General features: G+C 57.1%; 8 protein-coding genes across 8 annotated transcripts; 4 read left to right on the top strand and 4 right to left on the bottom strand.

The window, feature by feature from the left end:
• Window positions 1-146: 146 nt before the first annotated feature.
• On the top strand, window positions 147-2066 carry BDY17DRAFT_110125 (uncharacterized protein). The gene is made up of 2 exons (XM_033729196.1): window positions 147-1602; window positions 1658-2066. Exons 1-2 carry the CDS (start codon window positions 318-320, stop codon window positions 1915-1917), a joined length of 1545 nt encoding a protein of 514 aa, XP_033592266.1. The 5' UTR covers window positions 147-317; the 3' UTR covers window positions 1918-2066.
• Window positions 2067-2240: 174 nt separating this feature from the next.
• BDY17DRAFT_247033 (uncharacterized protein) lies at window positions 2241-3020 on the bottom strand (the record flags this gene model as incomplete). The annotated part of the gene is made up of 1 exon (XM_033730780.1): window positions 2241-3020. A coding segment is annotated over one exon (780 nt), but the record flags the coding sequence as incomplete, so codon positions are not given.
• A 1478-nt stretch (window positions 3021-4498) lies between these two features.
• BDY17DRAFT_322517 (uncharacterized protein) lies at window positions 4499-5297 on the top strand (the record flags this gene model as incomplete). The annotated part of the gene is made up of 2 exons (XM_033736822.1): window positions 4499-4624; window positions 4701-5297. 2 exons carry the CDS (start codon window positions 4499-4501, stop codon window positions 5295-5297), a joined length of 723 nt encoding a protein of 240 aa, XP_033592264.1.
• A 310-nt stretch (window positions 5298-5607) lies between these two features.
• Window positions 5608-7470, top strand: BDY17DRAFT_110086 (uncharacterized protein). Its single transcript, XM_033729195.1, has 4 exons — window positions 5608-6294; window positions 6356-6593; window positions 6647-7297; window positions 7361-7470. Exons 1-4 carry the CDS (start codon window positions 5825-5827, stop codon window positions 7373-7375), a joined length of 1374 nt encoding a protein of 457 aa, XP_033592263.1. The 5' UTR covers window positions 5608-5824; the 3' UTR covers window positions 7376-7470.
• A 95-nt stretch (window positions 7471-7565) lies between these two features.
• On the bottom strand, window positions 7566-10865 carry BDY17DRAFT_247495 (SNF2 family N-terminal domain-containing protein; the record flags this gene model as incomplete). The annotated part of the gene is made up of 1 exon (XM_033730827.1): window positions 7566-10865. One exon carries the CDS (start codon window positions 10863-10865, stop codon window positions 7566-7568), a length of 3300 nt encoding a protein of 1099 aa, XP_033592262.1.
• Window positions 10866-11892: 1027 nt separating this feature from the next.
• On the top strand, window positions 11893-12875 carry BDY17DRAFT_294090 (uncharacterized protein). Its single transcript, XM_033733086.1, has 3 exons — window positions 11893-12211; window positions 12268-12465; window positions 12516-12875. The coding sequence occupies exons 1-3, from the start codon at window positions 11966-11968 to the stop codon at window positions 12774-12776; spliced, it is 705 nt and encodes a 234-aa protein (XP_033592261.1). The 5' UTR covers window positions 11893-11965; the 3' UTR covers window positions 12777-12875.
• A 4-nt stretch (window positions 12876-12879) lies between these two features.
• Window positions 12880-15558, bottom strand: BDY17DRAFT_344500 (uncharacterized protein). Its single transcript, XM_033738061.1, has 2 exons — window positions 14681-15558; window positions 12880-14625 (listed from the first exon to the last, which is right to left on the bottom strand). The coding sequence occupies exons 1-2, from the start codon at window positions 15188-15190 to the stop codon at window positions 13156-13158; spliced, it is 1980 nt and encodes a 659-aa protein (XP_033592260.1). The 5' UTR covers window positions 15191-15558; the 3' UTR covers window positions 12880-13155.
• A 761-nt stretch (window positions 15559-16319) lies between these two features.
• BDY17DRAFT_294087 (uncharacterized protein) lies at window positions 16320-18861 on the bottom strand. The gene has a single exon (XM_033733085.1). It carries the CDS (start codon window positions 18768-18770, stop codon window positions 16548-16550), a length of 2223 nt encoding a protein of 740 aa, XP_033592259.1. The 5' UTR covers window positions 18771-18861; the 3' UTR covers window positions 16320-16547.
• Between the last annotated feature and the right edge of the window lie 3 nt (window positions 18862-18864).

The raw sequence follows: 18864 nt of genomic DNA, 5'->3' as shown, positions 1-18864 counted from the left end.
TCGCGATCTGCCAGGCTGCTCTTTCAACAATACCAGCTCTCGCATACCCTGATCGCCGACATCCACCGCATTACCTGCACCGCCTTTCTTCCAGCGCATTTGATCCGTAGTAGAGACGGTCGCTAACATGGCACTCTTTCGCATCACAGCCTTCTTCATGATAGGTCTACTTTACCTGATCCAACCGGCCACTGCTATCCACTTTGGGTGGAGAGCAACAGGTTTGTCAAGAAGGACCATTGAGCCCTGATTCCATACTGTCGATACCCGCTTACATTGTTGTAGACGCAACAGCTTCCAAAGTACAGCTTCAAGCAATGATGAATCGGAACATTCCCATCAACGTCGGCATGTCTCTTCCGGAGCGTCTTGAAGACGCCAACAAGATCATCAAGACGTTCTCTAGCTTGCCATCCTGCCACAAAGTCGCGACCGCTGCTTTGATGCACTCCTGCTCCGCTCCTCGGGATTCTGACGAGCCTTCCGCCATGAATGTTGTCCTATCTGACGCATGGAAGGCATACGGAGCTGGACTTGCCGTCTGCGAATTGCTAGAAGCACAAGCCGACATTCCTCCAAACTGCGCTGCCTTTGTGCCAAACGAAGCGAACACCAAGAAGCGTGCAATGGCTGGTTATCTTTTCGACGAAAGTCACAGTAAACCGTCAACTCTCTATCCTCAATACGACGAGATCACCAACAACCGTCTCGGTGGCTGCCTCACCGCCCTGGAGCAGAGACCGCAGTCCTGGACCAGCTACAGCAATTCTAAGCAGAACGCCGTGGTGATTTGCCACACACTACAAGGCGAACTGCAGATGGAGCAAAGCATCAAGACGTACAAGAACATCATGCAGAGTCTTGGTCTCGTGGGCGAGCAGCACGAGCAGATGGCGCAAATGTATCAAAACCAGTTTTTTGAAACTCAGGCGGCTGTGGCACAGTTTCTGGTCGACCTTGAGACTCGCTGGCGCGGCATGCACACTGACATGGCCGACACGACGGCTGAATACACGAAGGCGCATGGCGAACAGCTGTTCCAGGTGCTTATGAACGCCTCTATGACCACTCAGTTGAGTCTGCAGAAAGTGAACGAGTCCACCACCGACTTCGCCGCCCGCTTATCCGCTTTTCTGGGGCAGCAAGAAATGCGCGTCACAGACCTTGCGACGCAGATGGAGTACGTCACCCAATACGCCGCACAGCACCTGCTATCAGAACTCGGCAAAATCAGCGAAGGCTTCGATTTGCAGCAAGACATCGTTCTCGAGATCAACAGCGCCATCAACAAACTCGCCAGCAACATCGGAGCCGTCGCCATACAAGTCAGCAGAACCAACGCCGAGCTTCAAGCTTCAGAGCTTTCCGCAAAGGAAGTGAGTCAAGTCCTGGTCAAGATGAATCAAACGGCTGGCGACGCAGCGCAGAGCCTGGCGTCTCTCACCTGGTTCTTGCAAGTCGACTGGCCCAGCGTTGCGGGCAAGGCGGCGCTTTTCCTCGTCTGCGTGGCGGTGATTCCGCTGCTGAGCTTTGGACTGTGGGAGCGTTGGGCTGGCCTTTCGTGCAAGGGCAACTGGGCGGCGGCAGTGGGTACTGGTTTGGGTAAGTCGCTCCGTCCGGAAGAAAAGATACCGCTGACCGTCTGTTTCATGTTTAGCCACCGGATTTACAGCATGCCTCTACGTCAACCCTACCACCTTCCTCCGAGCATCCCCGACGGACGTCTTTCAAGACGAGCTGCACGCGAGCAGGGAACTCATCGCCACTTTCCTCGTCATCGGTGCGCTTCTTGGCGCTGCCGTCTGCATGGGTACTCAGTTCCTATGCTCAACTATCCACGTCTACATGCACAGTCGCTCCCTTGAGCTCAGCCAGCTCGATGGTGACAACAAGCGCAACGCCATGTCGGAGGCTTAGAAGAGGGGGCCTGCATTGAGCATTCCGCTGCTCATCACACAATTACGCACACGGTCTTTGCTGCAGCAACATCGGAGTACTTGGAGCCAGGAAGTCGGGCTTTCGCTTTTCGTCATTTGCTGGGGAACGAGTATATGGTTATCTAAGGCGGGAATTTCGGCGGAATGAACAGAGGGGGCATTCTCGCGTCAGCATTTTATCGAGCTCAGCGAAAGTAAGCGAGGTAGACATCTTCAGTTCTATCGCAAGTCTTTCAGCCGCGTGAGAACAGTGATACACCATTTCGTACACTCCCCGTTCAGGTTGCGTGATTCTTTATGCGGTCAGGCTGCGGGGTCTCCTCGATCGAACATCTGCCGTACGTTCAAGTTGACCCTTTTGCCTTTCATCCAGCCCTTCCACTTCGCAAAGTCATCGTCAACCCCTTCTTTCCCCTCTACTCCCTCAAATGCCGGCCAATTCTCCATCCAAGTCGGACACGTCCCTTCCACGACCTTGGGCACACCATGCCAAGCATACCTACTCTCACCACTCATAAGCACAGCATCCCCAGACCGCAGCCTAATAACCGCCATCCTCGATTCTCCCCCTTCATCATCTCCATCCAATCCCACGAGGAAAAGCCCATCGCAGCCAAGGGAAATACTAACGAGCGGCCGATTGCACTCTTCGCTAACATCACGATGCAGGCTGAGTGTATCACCAGGGGAATAGAGGTTGACAATCGCAGCTTCGGCTTTCATGGGGAAAATCTCCTCGATCAGAGTTTTGATGTCTGGTGGGAAGGGCGGGGGTTCAGCGTTGGGGTAGATTTTATTCGTCCAGTCGTATTGGCCGCCGAGAGTAAGCCAGCGGAGCTTTTTGTTGAGGAATTGCTGGGTGGTGAGGGGTTTGTGGAGAGCTGGGTCTTTGGGCGTGAAGGAGAGGATTGAAGCAGAGGGGCTGAAGAAGGAGGATTGGTCTTTATTGGTGGGGTAGGGGAGGTGGTGGTGGAAGTGGACGTTTGTCATGTGCTCTGGATTGGAGAGGTCACGGTGGAGGAGAGTATCGAGGAGATGGAGCTGGATTGCGGGAGGGAGGAGGGAGGGGTAGAGGAAGAGACCTACTCTGTTTAGAACTGTGGGTTGATATTGGAAGGGCTAGCTGCATGGCTCACCAGGTAATGATTCGACCTCATAGAATGGGGGGTTGGTAGTTGGGTTCAGGACGAGAGAATTGAGCACTTCCTGCTTGTGAGACAGGAAATTGGCAAAGATCTGTCGCAGCTCGGATGGAAGCTCGACAACATTCGACGGACGGAGTAAGTCTCGCCGTAAGGGCAAGCCTTGCGCTGCATCGATGAGGTCGGGATGGTTGAAAGCAGCTTTGGTGTCGAGCTTGTGGAAGGCTTTGTACACGGCCTTGAGGTCTTCAGGAGGGGCCTGGTGCGCCCGCGTATCGGTCATCGTCTTCGCCGCCATTGCGCGGTTCCATGTAAGGCTATAGCAGGGTCGAGAAATCTTGCACTCCGTCGAAGATGCGCGGTGCAGTCTGCGGACGCTAGAATTGATATGATTGGTCAATAAGTGCGGGCGCTAGCGGCTGTCCGTGAAATGGCAGCTTGACCGCCATTTGGTGCGTCTCCGCGACTTCTCTTCTCAACATTCGGCGACACCTGGGTCGAATTCAAGGACTTCGGCCGACCGAGATGTGCCAAATTGTACCTTTGGCCAGCAGCGGACGAAAGTCGCTCGGCACTTGGTCAACGCTCAAGGTTAGCTGCCTAAATGGCGCTCTCCGTCATGTTCATTCTCGAAAGTGGACGACTTCTGACCAGCGACTCTGGCGATTGCTGCACTGAGATGAGCCAACTTGTACCTTCGACCGCCGGCTGACCGAAGAGTTCAGTACTCGGTCGGCGCTCAAGGACTGCTGCCTGGATGGCCACTCTCTTCGACTTCCGTCCTCAACACTAGGCGACTCTGCGGTCAAATTCGAGAAATTGGCCGGACTGAGATTTGCCAAATTGTACCTTTGACCGGCAGCAAACACGACACTCTGGCACGTGGTCGGCATTGAGGATTTACTGCCCAGATGGTGCGCTCTCCGAGCTGTCACTTGCAAGGTGTAGCCACTCCTGGGCCAAAAGCCGAAATGGTGCCCAACGGAGATTTGCCAAATAGTGCCATTGACGGGCAGCCGCTGCTGAAGTTTACACTTGCTCTGCACTTCCGAGTTGCTTGCCTAGATGGCCGCTCTCCGAGAAGTCAAGCGCAGATTCCGGTGAGCAGTAGGACGACTTTTGAGACACTGGTCGGACGGAGATGTGCCATCTCCGACCGTCAGCCGCCGGTACGATTTAACACCCGGACGGCGCTGCTGCAGGATGTAGACGAGCTCGATTCACACGTCGGAGATCTGTCACACCATGTTCGACTATCTGGCACACACTTTCAATTATTTTCACCATCGCGAAGATCGCAGGCGCGACGTCCAACATCACCTCGCGTGCAGTTTCGAGACTAACCCAATGCGGCCGAGTCGCTTGACATCATTACCAGCTCGACTCTCCCCGCCATCCATGCCACATCACTCGACAATCATGTCACGTTCGCCGCTGCTGCTCAAGGCGCACCCGTCTACCATGTCCTTCTACGACCTGCCAGACGAAATCGTCATCTACATTCTTTGGTTCCTTGACGTTGACGCTTTGCTAGCCACCGCAAAGGTAAGGCGCATGCACCAGGCAGCCCTCCAATCATACCTTCGTCATAGTAGCTGACGCTCACCAATGCTCTATGCAGACCTCCCACTCTCTCCGCACGCTCTCTCTTGACCCCATTCTCCACCGCCTGCGATTGAAATACGCACACGCCCGCGTCGCTCACCTGCTCCCCCTCCGCCCTCCCCTCCGCTACCTCCAACCCCCGCTCTCCACCATCCACCTAACCCGCACACACGTCGCCGCGCGCAAGCTGCACTGGTCGCTCGTGCGCATCCGCCTCTCACGCCAACTCTCGCGCCGCCCGAAACTCTCCTCGCTCATCAGCGAAAACAAGATTCCCGTCGAGTGCTGCAAGTATGATCGGCGTTCGGGCGAGTTTGTACTAGGAACGGGCGTCGCGGGGCAGTTGGTGGAGAGGAAGAGACGGGTGGAGAGGGAGCAGATGAAGGCGGGGTTGAGGGTGTGGTTGGAGCGGAAGGCGAGGGATATCAGTTCGCGGCCGCGAGGGGAGGGTGGAGTCGGCGTCATGGTTTGGAGGTTTTCGCGCAAGCTGAAGCTTGCTGCTTCGGCTTCTGCTGCTGCGGACACTAGGCTGCAGTGTGGAATGGCGATGAGGGAGCCGGAGAGGGATCGGGTGAATAGGCTGCGGAGGTTTTGGGAGGGAATTGCGGCGTAGACGGCGGAAGGGGCCTGCTACTTTTTCTATAGTTATCCTGTGATTTGTGAAGCATTGTTCTGCTCATACTCTTCCTGCCTTCACGGAAAAGCGATAACGGCCGCTCAGCCTCGTGCCCTTGATTGACTTTAGGAACACATGAAAGCTATGTGCTTAGACGATAATCAGGTCCAGCAAAGTACGAGGATTCCATCTGCAGAATATTGTGCATTGACGATGGGAGGATGGCCAATGTGTTAAGATACCAATATAGAAGGACGCTCAGCCGCACCGGCTGACTCAACCGCTTTTGCGAATCCGAAACAATTCACCTTCCCAAACGAGGCATCAGTCCAGTCGCGGCGGTCTTGGAAGTCTCCGCCGCAGCACCTCACCTTGCCCAAGGGGACAGCCCAGCAGTAGGGCGCAGACAGATTACCAAGACCAAGCATGTCACGACGTCGCCCACAGCAAAAAGCCAACATCCACAACGGCTGCGAATTACCTCTTTGACGACGCAAAAGGCCCAGCAGGCTGCAGCGGCAATCATGCCACAAACCGACTTCCCCTTCATCGTGTCCAGCGGGCCGAAACTGCAGAATGACCCGAGCATCAGGACTGTTATCCGCAAACAGGCAATGAAGGATGTGGGCCACGCGCGGAGGAAACGCGGCCGGAAAATGCGCGGCGAGGGCGAGGATGGCTGCACCACTGCCCCAATGCAGTCTGCAGCCAGCTCGTCGGACGATGGCTCGGGCAACGGCACGCCGTCAACATCATCCGACGACACTACGTTCGATGAGCTCGTCCCTCGACGGCTTCCGATTAAGGCTACTAGTCCTCTGAGCTTGCTCTCTTCCACCAATCTCCTTACAGACTATGAATTCGCGCGCTCGAGGTTCCAGGTCGATGTCGCCGACTTGTCCATGCTCACTAGCTTTTACATCGGCAGGCCTACCCTTGCGGCACTGGCTGCGGATCCTTCGAATCTGAAATATCTCCTCAACGCAAAGCAGTGGTAAGCATTCCTTCAACCCGCCTCGTGAGGCTTCAACTAACACCGATTTCCCGCGCACCAGGTCCTTTGTGGAATTCGTCCCCAGCCGCTACGGCTCAAGTAAATGCATCACGGCCGCGACAAACTGCGTACTAGCGAAAGTGCGCAGCATTCTGGCTCCAGACGAATTCACGGATTCGCAGCTTCTTCTGCGCCTCTACTCTCGAGCTCTGCAGACATTACAAGACGCCATCGCCGACCCCTCGAATTGCTTGGACTCTGATGTCCTGTGTGCCACGCAGCTCCTCAGTATTCATGAGGTGAGCCCCATCACCCTATCATCTAATCTACCATCGTCCTAACAATCCCCAAGCTCCTCGACCCAACCCGAGCAGCAGCCTGGGACCAACACCTCTGGGGCTCCACGCGCCTAGTAAAAGCCCGCACACCCACCCGCTTCCAAACAGACTTTGAAAAAGCCCTCTTCGCCGCCCACGTCGGACCCGTCGTCTCCGAAGCCCTTACAAGCATCATATCCTGCTACCTCGCGCAGCCCGAGTGGATGGACCTCTACCGCTCGCTCGTCATCGACACGGACGAGCTGACGGATCGCAGTCCGTTGACAATCGCCATTCGCTCCGTCACTTTCTTCCTGCCTGATCTCTGGCGAGATGTAGATACAGCCGTCAACGACGACGCCACTCTCTTCGACGATGCTGCTCTGCAAGCCCTAGAAGCCCGATGTCGCGCGCTCCACAGCGAAATCCTCGCCTGGACAGAAGACTACAAAGCGCATTGCGTGCGGTGGTCACTCTCTACACCCTCTCCAGCAGAGCTCGCGATGCGCCGCGAAAATTTCGGCCTCTCGATCGAATGCCTGATTATCGTGAAACGGCTTCTGTCCACCGTGTGCGATGCCGAGCGGCCGCAATTGGAACTCGAGACGCAGGCGCTTGCGCACTTACTCTTAGAGTTGCAGAAGAATCCCGTGGCGGAGCATTCGTTCTTATTTGCGGGGCATGAAGTCGGTAAGTGGTGATTTTCCCTCCCGAGTATTTTCTTGTCTGACATGAAATGCCTGATTCAGGGGTGGCGTACATGATTGAATTCACCAGGGACCAATGGGACGGAACGCAGACGTACGCGTCGGAGTACGAGAGGAGGATGGCGGTGCGGATGCGATATAATACCTGGACGACGCTGCTACGCATGCCTGATTGATTCTCGACGATACACGCTATCCAAGCGCCTCACTACTCCAACAAGCGATGCCAGAACGACAGCTTCCATCTCTACCACCTCCGGCCGAAAAAATCATGCTCCTTGAACAACCTCTCCTTCCCCGGCTTCATCGCCCTCGTCGGATCCCGGGCTACTCCCGACGCCCCTTGACTACTAGGCCCATCGAGCAAGCGATGATCACTCCCAAACTTCTCCCACAGCTCGCGGTCCTCCTTGTGATGGGCACTGCCATGCTCCGCATCCCGCCCAAACAGCGACAAGATGTCTTGCATCGACAATTTGTTCACGCCCGCTTTGGCTCCGCCCTCGATGGCCGCACGCGCCAATTCGCGCTTGCGCTTCTGCAGCTCCAGAATCTTCGCTTCGACTGTGGCGCGCACTGTCAAGCGGTAGACTTTGACGTCGACGGTTTGATTCAGGCGGTGTACGCGGTCGATCGCCTGCTCTTCGACGAAAGGATTCCAAAAGGGTTCGAGAATCACTACGCGCGACGCTGCCGTGAGGTTCAAGCCAAGACTGCCGCATTTCAGCGAGCAGAGTAGAATGCGACAGCGTGGATCAGAGCGCAGGGAATGGAGAGAAGCTTCACGCGCGTCGTTGCGCATGCTGCCGTCGTAGCGGACGAAAGCAAGGCGGCTCGACTTCAGATGGGGTTCGATGAGGTCGAGCATGCTGGTGAATTGGGAGAAGACAATGGTTTTGTGCTTGGGCGTTTCGGCGTGCAGGATGCGGAGGAGGCGCCGGATCTTGGTGGAGGGTTTGGTGTGCGACTTCCCGCTGGGTCGGAGGCCGGCCAGCATCGAGGTGGGGGAGGAGATAGATTGATCATCGTCGTCGTCGTCATCCGAATCGCTTTCGTCCGAGTCATTGTCTTCATCGCTTTGAGATTCTTTTTTGACGGGCCGCCGTCTCGTGCCGGCTCTTGGTGGTGAGTCCTCTTCATCCTCGTCGTCATCATCACTTCTTTCCGAGTCGATGGAGCCAAGAGACTCCCCTCCACCTTCGGCATCCTCGTCATCGCTTCCACCAGCCTTGCCCAGCTTGATTCGCTGCTCGGCTCCTTCAGCAATCCATTCACCCTCGCCTTCTTCTTCTTCATCATCATCGCTGTCATCAACAACTCTTCGTCGACGTGCACTTCTCGCCTCCTTCTTGACCTTCCCTGATTTTTTCTCCTCCTTGGCCTTCTTCTTCTTCGGCCTCCGCATCCTCTCCAAATCCTCCTCACAATCTTTACATCTCACAACATTCGCCTCCACCTCAGCGCGTGAAAGTCCAACTTGGCAGACATCGCACTGCTTCGTCTCGACACTGACACCGCCCATCATCGCAGCAAGCGCATCCATCTCGCCATCCTCGACTTGTCCCTGCTTCGGCGCGCCCCCTCCATTCACACCAGTGGTCATAGCATCCTTGTCCTTGTTCACCGCCATCTCCACCAAGCGCGGATGGTTGCAAGCCTGCCGTAGGCGAAGAAGAAGCACCAACGCACCGATGTAGTCCGTCTTCTTCGACTTTTTGATCTCCTCCAGTTTCCGATCGGCGCGGCTTTCTAGACGAGAGTAGAAGTCCAACTCGTCTTCGTCAAAGTCACATTCGACCGTCGCCACCTCGCGCTTCACAATCTTCATCCCCGGGTTCTTCTTCGGCGACGAAGGAGTCGAGTCCGCGTTTTCGCCATCCTCCACCGCATCCGTAGGTCTTCCACCGAAATTCAGCGCACCATCCTTCTTCAAGATATCCTTCGTCCGCCTCTTCATGATCGCGCGGAGAAAATACTGCAGCCGCTTCATCGCCAAGCCTCCTCTGCCATTCTTCATCGGTTGCGTGATCGCCTCCTTCCAGTTGCCCAAGTTATTGTACGGCTTGATCTGTAAGAATTTGATCAAACTCTGCAACTCGTCGAGATTGTTTTGCATGGGTGTGCCCGTCAGGCACCACCGATACCACGATTGCAGCGCACAGGCCGCGAGTGTGGACTTTGCATTGCGGTTTTTGATGCTGTGGGCTTCATCGAGGATGATGCGGTACCAGTGCACGCCAAAGCAGCCGATCTGGGCGCCATGAGTAGAGGATGTGGGATTGGAGGCGGCGTGCTCGGAGGTGAGGGTTTGGTAGGTGGTGATGACGACGTCGTACTTTTTCAACTCGATGGCGGATTTGGTGCGAGAGGGGCCGTGGTGAACGAGGACGCGCAGGGCGTGGGATTTGGCGACCTTGGTTTTGATTTCGTCCTCCCATTGTTTGATGAGTGCCAGAGGGGCGACGACCAATGTACCTTTACCGACTTCCGGCCCGGGGAGTTTGTGCAGCTTATGCTCTGGTTTCGCATCGGGACCGGGGCGGGGATTGGTGAGGATCAGCGTCATCGATTGAATCGTCTTGCCCAAGCCCATGTCGTCGGCGAGAATGCCGCCATACGGGAGAGAGCCTTTGACCTTGCCCTTGCCGATTTCCTTGTCGATCATCCATGCCACACCCTCCACTTGGTGGGGGAGTAGTTTGACTTTGAGGCCTTCCACCGTGCCATCTTCTTCATCTTGATCCTCTTCGACGATTGGCGTCTCGGTGCTGGCAGCGGCGTCCTCCACGCTCAACGCCTGCAACTTGTTGGCAAGACTCTTAGCCTTCTTGTCGCCACTGCCAGTCGCCGACGTCTTCTTAGCACGCCGTCTCAAGCGAGTGGTCGACTTGTCCTCATCGTCGTCGAATGCACCCTCGAGGAGGTTCTTAATGTTTTCGTTGGCCTGCGAAGAATCGACGTACATGAAGGGGTCAGGCTCGCCAAATTTCCGGCTCTCTTCTCTAATCGCTGCATCGGGATCAAAAGCATCATTGTCGTGAGCCGGACTGTTTGTCAGATCTATGACGGGCCTGTGGTGAACTTGTGGCTGGTAGAAAGTGGTTGGACCTCGTGAGGAGAAGGTGGGCGGCGGGCGAGGTTTGATTGTGGGCAAGGTCGGGTTCTTGGGCATGGGTATCTCAAACACATCCGGGTCAAAGGTGCGCTTGGACGGCTGACTCGTGAACGCTTGCGCGGCTTCCAGGGCGGAGGAGTACTTTGGCGCAGGCTGTGGCTGAGGTTGCTGTCCGGGCAAGTAGAAGGCCTTTTGAGAGGATGGAGGGGGATTCATAGAGGATGAAGGTTGCTGTGGTGGTCTCGATGCAGGCAGAGGGTTTGGAGGAAAAGACTGCTTCTTTTGCCTGGGGATGAAGATGCTGGGCTCCGGCTTCTTCCTCTGCAGTGGGTTCCGCAGCGGACTGGCCTGGCCAAACTGCGGTTGTGTCGCTATTTTCACGACACCGTCATCGGAAGCCTCTGGAGTCTGTTTGGGTGATGGAGATTGCATTTTGGCGCTGATGTTTGCCAGCGCTTTCCGCTCCGGCTTTGGGGATGAGGGATGTTGATAGGATGACGTTTGGCTGAGTTCGCGCTCCTTCACCATCTTTCTAGACTTTTGTGCGACCGCAACATCCGGTAAAGAAGGGCACTGGAGGCTGTGATCGAGTTCCAGGAATAGGTCCGTCGCAGTCGCTGATGAGTCTTTGTGGCTCGCCACCAGAACAGAATGGAATCGGGGCTTTTGAGACGAAGAAAGGGTGTTTAGCGGTCGGAATTTCTGGTAACGTCCCGACGGCTTGCAAGAGTATCTCTCCTTGTCTTCAAGATGACCAGGATGATGTCCGCCCCTCGCGCTGGTGTGCATCGATGTACTCAAGTCATGTGAGGTGTCGTCGGAAGAATGTGTCGCCAAGTGTCTCGCGTGGGAAAGGTTGATGACGTCGTCCCCATAGCAACCGGATCTACCCGAGCGGCTTTACATCTTGTCATCAGCATGCCTCAGGCCCGGAGTATCAACCTCATGCAATCGACATCAGGCGAAGGAAGCATTCCTCCTGTCTCTCCCAAGCTCCCAGGAGTCTCCATTGCCAACATGACCATCGACACTCGCTCCATAGTTCAGTGAGCCTTCCGTTGCTCACGGCGCCTAGGCCATCCAATCAGCGTTGACAGCGCCCCATCCAAGATCACCACATCCCTCCCCAGCGCAGTAACCGCCAACGGCGATAGCAACCCGTCTCATCGTCTTGTCGGAAGCCACTCATTTTCTCTGCTACATCGTGTATGGCCTCGCCAAGCATGCAGGCTCAAGCGTCACTGTTCCATGCTGCATGCACATGGCCTGGGCGATGCAGATGTTCCCGCGCAGTCCAGCGCTTGTACCCTGGGAGAGCATACAAGTGGCTGGTCGAGACCCATCTCTGCACAAGGGAGGCGCTTTCACATGCTGCAGGAGTGTTGAGAGCGGTTGCTCCTGTGCATGTATAGAAAGGGAGAAGCAGCCTCGTTAAAGCGTAAGAACATTGCCGTTCCTACTTCACCATCAGCACCTATAATTCTCTTCCATCTCTATTTCCCACCGCACAAGTGTTCAAATAAAAGACAAAAATGCCTTCCTATCTGCGTGCGTCTACGCTCGGTGTCACTGCTCTCTCGATTTGCCTCGCCCTGGCAGTCATTGGCACAGCGGGTCGAAGTCTGCACGTCTACTATCATCAGCAACACTCAAACCCTTGGCTTCTCCCACTATGGCCCGGCCACTTCGACTCGCAAGAATTGCAACTTTTGATAGGATCATCATGCGCAGTTGTTGTGCTAAATGCCATCCTTGCAGTCGCTCTTCTCGTTCCAGCCGTGAGGCCTTGCCCAACACCTGTACCTGCCTCCTACCTATACTAATTGAAAGTCAGCTCCCATTCAACACCCTCAATCTCGCCACCACCCTCCTCAGCACCCTTATCACAGCCCTCACCCTCGCGTTCACAACCATCATAAACCACAGAGCCCCAGGAAAAGACACCCTCCAAACCTGGACTTGCCGCTGGAGCAGCAGCCAAACCCTCCAAGGCAGTCCACCCAGCCAATTCCAAGGGTTGTGCACGAAAACCGTACGTTGGAGCCTCAAACCATGAAGCCTCACATCACTGACACACCGCAGCGCTTCGCATACTACACCACCATTCCCCTCCTACTCTTACAAATCCTGCTCTTCGCATTCGCGCTCTGCAACGCCTTCTCCACGCGCTCATCTTCGCATCGCCAGAACCGAGCATTGGAGAAAGTGGGGAGTGGCGATGACATGCAGCTGCGCGACGTGAGCAGCACGCGGAACTTGACGTTCGAAGCGAAGCAGGAGAGTGGCAGTGGGCGGAGCCGAATCTGGCGGGATGAGAATGGGTATTATGGGGTTGAGACGTGACTTCTGCCCCTACGATATTGGTCGAAGGATGGAGGGGATTGGTGGCTGTTTCGGGCTTGATGTATAGTACTCTTTCGTTACCAGGGCGTTTGTAGAGGGTCAAGGCGTGGTTGCGGTTGCAATGGCTTTACGCGATTTTCAAGAACAGTGCTACTACCTTCAAATCGGGTCGCGTCCACTCACGCGTGTCATGCTCGTTCTAGCATTAGGTATCCTATCCAGATCACTCATAGACGGGAGAGCACACGAAGAACCCTGTTACTTCCCATCTTTCCCGTCCCTCCGTCCATCTAAATCCCATTCCCATCTTCCAGCCATCTCCTCCCGGAAACGCCATCGCTGACCATGCAGTCTCAAATCCGACCCCCTCCCTCATCACTCACTGCTTATACCAAGCCGGCACCGAACTATCCCGCTTAAAAAGCTTCAAAAAGCTCTTCCGCTTACTCAACCGACTGCCCAAACTCCTCGTCTCCGCCTTCACCACAGGATCAGCAGGAATCGGCGGCGGCCGGGGAACAGCACTCGTCAGCGTCGCCGAGCGCCGCTTAGGCATCGCCTCGTCGCTCACGGTCGCGGGCGGTTTGGGGCTCGCGGTGTTGAGGGATTTCGAGCGGCCTGCTGCTGTCGCTGCTGCTGTTGCTGCGGCGGCTGTTTCTGCTGCGATGGTGCGCGGGGTCGCGGCTTCTAGCTCTGCGGTTGGGGACTGCGTTGTTCGCGGATCCGGGGTCGGGAGCGCGGAGAGGGTATAGGGATTAACTTCCGCCGGGCGCTTTTCGCTTGTTGAGGTGCGGGTTGGGGTTGGTTTGGGGGTGCTGAAGGCTGTGGTGGCGTCGGTGGAGGTTTGCTTGACTTGGACGGGGCGAGCGGCTTGGGGGGCTGATGTTGCTGCGAGCGCGGATTTCGGTTTCGCAGCTGCTTGCTGTTGACCATCGGTTTTGGAGATGCGCGCGGGCACAGATGCTCTGGCATTAGTGACCGTCACCTGTTTCGCGGCGTTCGCAGTAGCGTCTGCTTTGCGCTGGCTAGAGTTCGTGGATCGCATCGACGAGCGCTCCGGGACTTCGCCGATGCTGCGTGGCCGGCTGATGTTTGAGGGGCGCGAGTCGCTGTCGACGCCCAGCTCGTCGGCGGTGATGGGGTTCATGCGGAGGCCGTTGACGGATGGCGCGCTCATGCTGTGCGATGTCTTGGGTCGTTCGAGCTGCTTTGCGCCGGTGCTGTGTCGGTTGGCGGCCTTCTCCGTTGGAATGGCGCTGGTGCTGTTGCGATTGGCGAGCTTGTCGGGTGCGGCGAGGGCACTGTTTCGGCTGGGGGCTCTTTCGGTTGTGACGCCCGGCGCGAGCTCTTCATTGTTGGATCTCGCTACCACGACAGGCGTGGGGTTCGATATAGACGCGTTTTCAGAGTGACCCTTGGTTTTGGCCACCGCTTCAGACTGGCTCTTAGCGGCAGCAGCAGCCTTCGCCGCCGCAGCTTCAGCCGCAGACTTCTTGAGCAGAGTCGAAGCCCGCTTCTCCGCCTTCTCATTTTCGCTCGGGAATGTGGTTCCATTCATAGCTAGATTCTCCTCCGGAATGCCCACGAATTTTACGATGCCCCGTTCGGGCGGCACGCTGAGAATGTCCGCCATGAAAGCCTGGATGAGGCCGGCATTGCGCCTGTTGACCGCCAAACCCAATTGCGAGGGGACTGCTTCGATGGTCAAGACGTAGCAGGGGTCGAATCGGCCGCCGAGCGCCAGACATGCGCTGTGATCGATCTTGAGCATGATGCAGGATTCGGGGCGGACGAAGCGTTGGGCGAGCTGGGAGGAGAGGTCGGTGATGAGGGTGAATTCGTCCTTGATCTGGAGGGGGATATTAGCGTCAGGAAGTTACCATATCCATAGCAGAGTGACTGACAATCACGTTCGTCCTCAGCTCTGCAATCACGGGAGAGTATCTCTGCGAGCGACTGCTGATCTTCTTATGCGCAGTACCCCTGCCAAGAACCTGCTCTTCATACGACATCGCCTTCCACTTCGAAGCCGGCTCATTGACGCCATTCGAGGTGGGTAGAGTATCCGCCTCGGCCGCTCGCCGACCATGAATCAGGCTGTCCATATCATCCGTCTGTCCAACGGCAGCGTAGTCCTCCGAAGTGCCCGGCGCGCTTCTCCTGCGAATCTTCTTCACGGGTGGCGCCCTCTCTTTCGGCGGCTCCGGCGGCGCCAGCTGCGCCGAAGTGACGACCGAGGTGCGCTTTTCGGCCACAGGAGGCGGGGAGGTGACAGCGACGCCGTACAGACTCGACGGCTTCTTGGAATGCGTCTTCATTGCAGTTTCGGCGGCTCGAACCGGCGGGGCATCGGGCTTGTCGAGGTCAAAGGTGCGGTCCGAGTCGACGGACGGGCGGATGGAATGGGGCATCATAGGGGGGTTGTGTGGCCTATTTCAAGCGGCGGCAAGCGGTGGCACAGCGCCCACGAGTTTCTGAGACACGATCGAGAATAGTCGCGCACGAGCCCTGGGGTGGCTGCCGTTACGAGAAAGAGGAAATCGCACCCCGAAGAGAATGAGAGAGGCGTCACGGGAGGGGGAGGGGAGGGAACGAGGGTGGTGCGAGCGAGATAGTGGAACTACCTTATAAGGAACAGGCCGGGATGGTTGAGTTTAGTCGGGCATGCAGCAGCGTTGCGATACGCCGATCGGGGCGAGTCTGGGTGGGCGGTGGAGAGAGGGCGTTGCACGGGCTGTGGTTGGAAAAAGGAGCCGAACGTGCAGGCAGGCCAGCGAGCATTGGGCTTGGGGCGGTGGAGCTCTGCATGGCATCCGGCGAACCCAGCTAGCCCCGACCGAACGACTCTCGGGATGTGCAAGGGTGGCACCTTCGGAGCTCGGGGATCCAGGCACAGGATGCATGCTGCACATCTGGTCTCGGGCTTGGCCGACGCCTCGATCGCCCGTCCGCCAGCTGAAAAGGTGAGGGGCATGTCGCATGTCGAATGCACGCTCGGCAAAGGCAGGAGTCTTCATTCGCCATCGGTGAGATTGGTGTCCCCCCACGCCCCCTGATCGGAGATTTCGGCGACTATCGATCTGAACCCCATTCTCCCGGCCAGACAATCTTAGCTAAGAAGCTTGTTTCTCCCGGAGCCCGACATTCGCAATTGATTTGAATAAAAGGCGGGCAACAGGGTTCAGCTAAAGTGGCCTCGCCCTGGATGAGAGAAGATGCCGATTAGCCTCCCGGAGTACTGTAGCACATTGATGGATCCAGAACTCTCGGCCTGGACCCGCTCTACGTCGTCTTCTTCATACCCAACCATCGTGAGTTCTGCGTAGCGTGCGACCGATCGATTTCGGCATCCATAGAATCTGTGCGCGCCGTCGTGCTCCAGGTTCGCAGTGGTCAATCAGTACAGCACATCCTCTCACCGCCCGGGCAGCTGGCGCAATCAGAGATGACGCGTGTAACGCAACGTGGTCTCGTCGCAAGCGCTCTAGAAAAGTCGATGGGAAACCCTGCGACGCCAGTGCATTTTCCCCTTGCGATCAGAGACCCAAATTGGCGCCGGGAGAAGCCTAGCGCCCGCCGTGTCTCACCCTTTGGGGAAGCCGCGATGCAAGCCCGACAAGCCCAAGCGGCCCAATTCGGACAATGCTCGGGTTGGGAAGAACGTGCATGCTCGACGTGAGTTCTGTCTATCTGGTCGAGATACTTCTCACCTCACGCGACATGTAGTTCGTGAACCGTAGAGATACACCTAATGACCGCCATCGAATCTCATCAATTGCCTTGGGTCCCGCTTCCCTCTTCAGTCGAGCCCCCTCTCACTTCCCCAGCAGTCGTGCCCACTCCAGATCCAGCTCCAGATCCAGCACTTCCCTCACCCACGCCCTCTTTCTCTTTCTCCTGCTCTCCCGCTCCCGCCCCCGCATCCCCACTGCCTTCCACCACCTGCTCCGCCCGGGCTTGCGCCTCCGCTTCCTCCCGCAAACGTCTTTGCTCCCGCACATAACCCTCCCCAATCCCGGGCCACAGACTCGCCACAAACAACGCCACCGCACGCTCCACGGGCCGCAATTGCTCGCGCAGCCAATTTCCGCGCTCGCGTCGTCTGGCGTCCGCCTCGTTCAAAAGCCGCGCAGCCACTTGCTCGGGCGTCGGCATTGGCGCTCTCTGTCCCGCCGCCGCCGCGGCAGGAGCAGCCTGCTGTCCATCAGCAGCGCCCGGAGCCTGTGCGCCAAGCACGCCCTCCCACCACCTTCTCACCACGCCTCCGTCCCCTAGCAAGCCCGCCCGAACCATGTAGAATCCCACTCCGATGACCACGAGGATCAAAGGCCGCTGCCAGCCTAGATTCGTCCCAAGGAGGAAGTAGGCGAAGACGAGGATCCGGAACAAGAGCCAGAAGTGGCCGAGAATCGGCTGCAAGCCTTGTGCTTGGGGGTTGCCGTTGGCGTCGTTCCCTGCTTGTGCTTGCGCGTTGGCTACTTCGAGGAGCTGACGCTGCGCTACTTGTGCCACTGGATCGGCCGGCACATTGTTGGGTGCCGCGACTACTTGTTGTTGGGGCTGGAGCGGTTGTGGTGCGGCATTGTCGTGTGCGGATGTCGGCTGCGGGTTTGCGGTAAGCATTGAGCCAGTGTAGGTGCCATGCTCGGGTGAGAAGAGGATGGCTTGCGGGCCTTGAGGTGAGGAAAGTAGGTATGCCGTGACATCCGTCGAGGGGCGAAGCGATCGTTGTGCTTGCTGTGGTGGCAGTGGCGGAAGACCCAAAAGCGCTGGCGGTCGGTTTTGAGAGAGTATATTCCTCACGTCCCAGGGCCACGCGGGGTTCTGCATTGCGGCCGCAGGAGCGGGAGGCCTTGGAGATGTTGACCTCGTCCCTCCGTCTCGACTCGTGTCGGCGCCAGTATTGGTGGTCGCAGTGCTCATACGGAAAGGGTCGATGTAGTTTTCCACACTCCGCACTCTTCCCTGGATCTCCTCGATCCTCCGTCTCCTCTCTTGCACTGCGTTTCCGTCGTTATTCCCGTCCGTCTGGCTCGCAAGCTCGTCAAGCATCCTCCGCATCTCCGCCATGTTTTCCCTTGCTCTGTCCAAGGCTGATGGGCCAGTGCCAGGTCTCTGAGCAAACGCACCTTGGGGCAGCGGCGGCGGGAGCACACCATTCGTCGGATTCTGCACTCCTGGCATCATACCGAAAGGTATTTGCCCTGTAACGCCGTGGGGGACTTGCCCGTGCGGGACGTGGATGGTGTGCTGCTGGATTTGGAACCGCTGGCCATCTGGTCCAACCCCTTGAATGTGAAACCCTTGACCGCCACGTTGTTGCGGATTTGGCTGTTGTCCGACAGGCTGTGTTGGTGCGGGTGAGGGCGCGTTGACCTGGCCGGGTAATGGTGATTGACCACCTGCCGCCTGGTTCGAACCGTTGACTGGGGTCTGTTGTATGGGACCGGGCGCAACACCGTGTTGCTGCCGAAGGGCTTGTTGTTGCATTTCCAGCTGTCTAGCCACCGCCTGATGATGCTGCATCATGTGTGCTTGCTGCAGAAAGGAGGACTGTGTGAAGGAAGGGGGCAATCCCGGTTGCGGCTGTACTGCGCCTGGTGGGTTTGTCGCTGCCACCGGCATGCTTGCCGTCCTGCTGTGTCCACTGGGTGTAGAAGATCTGCTTGGCACACCATCACCCTTGACGAGCAGATGCACAACATAATCGCCCTGGGTGGGATCCCGCTTGACATTCAAAGCATCACCGATGGTCTGCTCCTCGTCTACCAATGCTCGTCCGCCATACAGGATTCTCTGCCGCTCGGGAGCGGGATGTGTTGGGACCAGCGCTTGGATCTGCAAGCGGAGAGCTCCAAGGGTGGTGGCGGTAGGTATCGTTCCAAGGCTGAACTGTTCTGGATCGGTGGAGGTGGCCGAGATGGAGGGAGGGAGGTATCCAGGTGGAACCTTGATCCGGAGAGTGATCTCCGTGGGGGTTGGTGTGGGGGGCATGTTCGAATGAGCTTGAGGTGCTGTCGCCCGTCAAGATGTCGTTATTCCAATCATCGTAATGAGAGTGTGTATGTCGAAGGGATCAAGTTCATCG

Source organism: Neohortaea acidophila (genome assembly GCF_010093505.1).
Source record: "Neohortaea acidophila strain CBS 113389 unplaced genomic scaffold BDY17scaffold_3, whole genome shotgun sequence".
NCBI classification, from domain to species: Eukaryota; Fungi; Ascomycota; class Dothideomycetes; order Mycosphaerellales; family Teratosphaeriaceae; genus Neohortaea; species Neohortaea acidophila.
The sequence above is the reverse complement of the archived record's forward strand: the minus strand, read 5'-3'. Positions and strand labels throughout refer to the sequence as shown.